The sequence below is a fragment of the Pteropus alecto genome, unplaced genomic scaffold (assembly GCF_000325575.1).
Source record: "Pteropus alecto unplaced genomic scaffold, ASM32557v1 scaffold87, whole genome shotgun sequence".
Classification (NCBI taxonomy): Eukaryota; Metazoa; Chordata; class Mammalia; order Chiroptera; family Pteropodidae; genus Pteropus; species Pteropus alecto.
The window spans coordinates 21,123,891-21,129,722 of NW_006443225.1; the positions used below are offsets into that span (position 1 = coordinate 21,123,891).

General features: G+C 48.6%; 1 protein-coding gene across 1 annotated transcript in view; it reads left to right on the forward strand.

Moving 5' to 3' along the window:
• Positions 1-3,036: 3,036 nt before the first annotated feature.
• LOC102895456 (carbonic anhydrase 13) overlaps positions 3,037-5,832 on the forward strand; it is a 16,307-nt gene continuing 13,511 nt past the window's right edge. The window contains exon 1 of the mRNA XM_025041165.1: positions 3,037-3,075. Coding sequence (XP_024896933.1) covers positions 3,037-3,075 — 39 coding nt within the window. The remainder of the gene's footprint in view (positions 3,076-5,832) is intronic.

Here is a 5,832-nt window from a genome sequence, read left to right on the forward strand (position 1 = left end):
CCGAGCCGAGCCCCGCCCCCGCGTCCCTGGCCTCCGCGACGTCCGCGAGCTGGTAGCCCGAACGTCTTCTCTGTGGCTTCCTCGCTCCGAAAGGAGGGTTCCTGACGACACCGCGGGGCGAAGGAATGTGTAAAAATGTCAAACAACCTTAAAAACAGAACAAATGTGTTTGCCTTCCGGTCGCGTGTCTGTGTGCGTTTCCCAAGACGTTCTGGGTTGAGTTTTCTAGAAAGTGGGCTCAATCCAAGAGGATTTCTGCATTAAAATCGTGTTCACGTGTTTCTCCACGTCTTCTGTCGAAGTCATAGGAGAAGCCAGGTTTTAAACAAATGTGGAAGTACTGACAGTTATATGTCATTTTACATAGTAAGCGAAGATGCTTGCGCCTTTAGAGTAAGGAAAAACGACCCACTTCCACAGGACGTCGTAGGTCCCAGGCTTTGGCAGTTCACTATATTTTCCATAATTCAGATGTCACGTGGCTTGTATATGTGCTTGTCTCTCAGCCAGGCCATGAACTCTTCAGCAGCCTGTCCCTTAGTCACCGTTGTATTTCCCACCCACGATTCCATATTTCCGATGTGACACAAACATTTGCTTAATGACATAAAATTCCCCCCGCTCCCCGTCCACTGAAAATGACTTCAAAGCTCCATCATCATGAGCGCGGCTGAAACATACTCAGAGGAGCCCTTCCTTTTATCTTCCCATAGCTCTGCTCCTTGAAGAGACCAGTGCTGACAAATATGTTTTCAATTTAAGGAAGAGATTTTATCCAGCGTAGTCTCCTGGCCAAATGCCTGGAAATCCTGAACCTGAACTAATGACAGTCACAAAGGAGGGCTTGCATATGAAATAGTCGAAGGGTAAGAACGGTCAGATGATAACACAAAGGCCGTAAAAATATTCAAAGGGTACATGAAGTCCTTTCACATTTTTTGCGATGCTTGGTTAAAATGCAAGTGATGGTTAAATGTACAGAAGTTGTGAAATATTCAGCAGGTGCATGTTTAAAACTCACAATCTGCGAAGGCGAAGAAGGCAGTATGTTCCTAAGCTAGTAACAAATCTCACCAGTGTTTAAAGCAAAAAATGAAAGCATGCTGGGCTGTGTAATTATCAAGTTTAATTGATAAGTAATCACTCAAGCTGTTTAAAGCTTAACAACGATTTTCAGATTCTAAACAGACCAAAGTCAACAGTTTCTGACTCTCTTCTTTGCATTGTTTTATAACCACCCTGTCATGCTGAAATTTTGTTAAGAATTACATAGGCGTCTATATTTATGAGAAATACAACCAAAAATATTGAGGACTCTAAATCCTCATAAACATTTGGCTCCTTAGAAGCTTTTTTTTTTTCCTTTTGGATTAGAACGTCATGAAGAATCATTGTAGAAAATTGGAAAATCCAGAAAAGCATAAAGAAGAAAATGAACAAACAATTTTTGCATCGTGACCTAATGCGCGGACCATCTTGTTCTCGTTTGGATTATTGTAATAGCTTCCTAACTGGTTCTCCTGCTTTAATCTCTACCTAGCCCGACAGCCAGAGGAATCCTGCTGCAATGCTGATAAGTCATTCCTCACGAACTTTCGATGTCCCCGTATCACTGAGAATAAAAGCCAAAGAATTTACAATGGTCCACAAAGCCCTGCGAGCCCTCTAAAGCAGAGTGTTTAGCTGTTTTTGTTTGCTGCTGTATTCATTTTCTAAAGTGTAACAGATCGCCCCCAAATTTAGTTGCTCAAAACAACAATCATTTATTATCTCACAATTTCAGTGGGGATGGAATTTGGGCGGGGCTTGGCTCAGACTTTCAGTTATCTGTTGGCTGGAAGGCTTGGCTGGGGCTGGGGGATCTGCTTATAAAGCACCTGGCTCACGTGGCTGTGGCTGATGCTGGCCACCACCAGGTGGCCAAATCCTCTCCAGGAGGATGTCTGCCCAGGGCTGTTTGCGTATCCTCAGTGGAAGCGGACCGCCCCCAGACTGAGGAATCCAAGAGAGTCAGGGAGATCTCGTCATGTCTTTTGTGACCTGGGCTCAGAATTCACTCACTGTCGCTGCCACTGTGTTTTATTAATCGTGCCAGTCCAATTCCGTGAGGAAGGAGATGCCCCAAGAGGCTGGCTGGTGCAGCTGCTCTGTCCCCTATGCCTGAAACAGTGCTGGCACGTAAAGGAAACCCAACCAGTATTTTGAACACTGAATAATTTCCACCGCTTAGATTTTTAAAAATATATTTCTTTGCAGCCTTTTTTTCAAGGCAAATATGCTATGTTGTTTATTAAAAATCAGTATCTTTCTAGGTAAAAAGTACAATCTATAAATATAAACACACTTAATTGTTAATAAGTATATTTTAAAATATATTTAATGTTTTTCTAAAATTACATCTTTTTGATACACAAGTTATTGCAACCCTCTTAGCATTTCTGTTTCTAGATTTTTTTTTTTTTCTGTTATAAAAACGTTGTGGTGAACATCCTTTGAGGGCATCTCCTACTATTTTCTTGGGGAGCATGCCTAGAAATAAGAACTAAGGCTATAACATTTACCATACAGCAATAGAGTGACATTGACTTATTTATTCCAAGCCAAGAAACGATGAACTAAATTCTTTGATGACTGAATGATTTTGAATTGCCTGGACTTTTCAACATGAACCTGATGTCTATGCAACTTCACTTCCTTTTAAATAATCTTAGCTCTCTCCTTTTATACTTTCATAATGCGCTCGACTAAGATATGGAAATAGGATGTGGATAAATTATTAGGAAACTTATGAGAGTAAACAGAAGAACAAAAATGTCGGATGCAGGGTCTCGGCAACGTGTTCTCGTCTGACAGAAATGGCGAAGCGTTTGGCTCCCGTTTCTGAAGCTGCCATCTGAAAAGTGACTTCACAGGCGACTCGTTGGTGCCACCCTTTCAGTTTTGGGTCTGGAATTCTCCAGGCCTGACCTGCGGGCCCTCCAGCGAGTCCGTCAGCTTGCAAAGCTCGTGGGGCGACTCTCCTGGGCAGGTTGCATCATGCCGTCCCCACCTAAGGGGAACCTTAGGAACAGGAAGGTAAAGCAATCGAAACTCCATATGTTGTCAGCTCCATAAAGTCAACACTCCCCACTAGATATCGGATGATAAGACATTCCTGTGGTTAATAAGTCCCAGCCGTGCAAATCACAGGACGTGCTGCGGGAAGGAAACGGGGCACAGCCGGAGAGCACCTTGGCCTTGGGACTCTGCAGGCTGGGGCTCCGTGCCCCCTGCGTGGCTTGCCTCTCTCGGAAAGGTTTCCTGCTCGGTAAAAGTCAGAGGAAACTAGCCTGTTGGGTTCGCAGTTAGACTTCCTAAAAAGAACACTCGGGAAAATGTGCACCTAGAGTCTGTGCGTACACTCTAATAACACGGCATCAACTACTTTGATTTTTCCTTAATACGTCACGACACAACGATTTTTCTGGCTAGCCTTGTAACTCAGACGTGCTGCTCCCAGCACACAGAGTCCGGATGATGAGTGACATGGCGACGACATCCGTACCCTTGGTCGGGATTCCTGGCTTGTCCAGTCAGTATCAATCATTTTTTCCTTGTCCGTACGGGGCGGTTGGCAGCCTGAAGACAGAGACTCTTTGTTAAGAGGGCCACCCACAAAAAGGAGAACTTAGCGAGTGAAGCGATTCGTTAATTTGAGGAAGTAGAAGACTTGTGTCACTCCAAAATTTGAAAAAATGTAAATAAAATGTAAAGAAAATTTGTAACGCGGGTACCGTGAGCAGCCAAACATCCTTCCGCTGGACCCACCAGTTACCGACCGAGGCGTCTGAGTCCGCGCAGGCGCTGAGGGTGGCTTCGGCGCCAGGGCCCCCAGTGCAGCGGCCCAGCCGCGAATTAACGCCCTGCGCTAAGGCCGCCCGCGCTGTCCCGCTCAGCCCTCCAGGGACTCAGAGCGCCCGCCCCGGCATTTCTTAATCCTAAACTCTCTGAGTATCCTGTCCCCCAATAACCTTTCACCCAGGAGTTCTCACTTCCATTTCTATGCTCACCTGACCCAGGTATTACATTGGCCTTGCAAAAACCGTTGCTTAAAAATTCTATCAATTTATCTGCATTCGGTAGCTGTTATTCTCTCATAAAGAAGCAAAGAAGCGTTCTCTCTCTCTCTCTCTCTCTCTCTCTCTCTCTCTCTCTCTCTCTCGACTCATGAATATTTGGGAGTAAGGAGGTTATAATCTATTATCATTATTATTCTTTCTGATCACCAAATTGTCCCAAATTCGGTATGAGACCTCCTGCAAGCTAGCTCCTGAGAATGTGGCTCGACATTCCCCCAGGCTCTTGGTGTCATGGGTGTCCCGGATTTCGGCCTTTCTGATAAGTGGGCAGTGGTGTCTCCCCAATGCTTTGGACATGTGATGGGGAGCATCTTTTCACATGCTTATCTGTGTCTTTACATCTTATTTGGTGAGTGTCTGTTAAGGTCTTTGGCCCGTTTTTTAATCAGGTTCTTGTCTTATAGAGTTGTAAGAGTTTTTGTATATTTTGGATAACAGTCCTGTATTGTATGTGCACATTTAAATATAAATATATGTATGTACATTGTCTTCTGTGACGAATGTGAATGTAGATCAGATCTTAGTCTTAAAAGTTCGGCTCATATTATATTGGCATAAATGAACCCAAATGTGCCAGAGACGGTGGATGAGGGGAGCCTCGATGCCAGAGCGTGACGTTTGCGGTACTTAATGCCGCAGGGACACTGCTGAGTCGCTGCTCCTCAAGAACTGCAGAAGCCGAGGGAGGCACAGGCTGCATCTACGTCGGATCTACGGAAGATGAGTTCAAGTTGATCCTTATTTAGGGGTCCCTAACAATGCAGTGGTTAGGAAAGAGGCACCCCTGGGACGTGCAGGTACCACATCCTGCAGCCGCCCTGTGGACGGCAGGGGACACTGAAAGCTGGCATGGAAACAGCCACCGTTCCCTCCTTTACTGGGTTCGCGCGCGTTAAGCAGCTCTCTTCTGGTTTGTTCATAAATAACACTGCACAGCTCAGTGTGGAATTTCTGATTGACCCGACTCACAGCCTTCGGCAGCTGGAACGGTACCGGTGGTCCTGGCGGGCCACACGGGTCTCCGTGCTTCACCGGAGCCCAGCACGCCCACTCCTCCGGGGCAGGACGCCAAGGCCCTGAGCCGGTCAGTGCAAGGCGGCCACTCCCCGGGCGTCAGGCAGAGGCCCGGACGCCGCCTCCCCGCCAGGCGCCAAGGGCGGCCCAACCTGGGGACCCAGGATCAGTCCCCAGGCTTGGTCCCCTCACTCCCGGCCACAGCCTGCGGAGGGTGACAGAGCGAGCAGGACGAGGGCGGGCGGGACCCCCAGACCCGCTCCGTGCGCCCCGGGCGGTCCCTCAGCCGCCCTGAAGCGTCGTCCGCCTCCTGAGCGCGCAGGAGGACCAGACGGGAAACAGGCCACAGGAGGACCTGGCGGGAAACAGGCCACCGCCCTCCGCGCGTCGCGGCTCAGCCGCTGTCCTGGCGGTTTGGGGTTCGCGATCACTGGCTCCCGCCCGGCCGGACCCCAGGCCGTGACTCCCCAGTTCCTGGGCCAGCCCTCCCGGGGGGCCCCGTCCGGGGGCGGGGGGCCCCGAACCTCTGTCCGCCTTCGGAGGCCGAATTCGGACCCACAGCTGTCTGCAGTGTCTCCCAACTGAACTCTTTCCAGCGGGTGACGGCCGCCATGGACGGAGGGGCCAAAGCATCCCTGGGTACGCGGTCTGTGGGTGGCCCTGAACCCTGCAAGAGGATACGGAGACGAATGAGACGTAG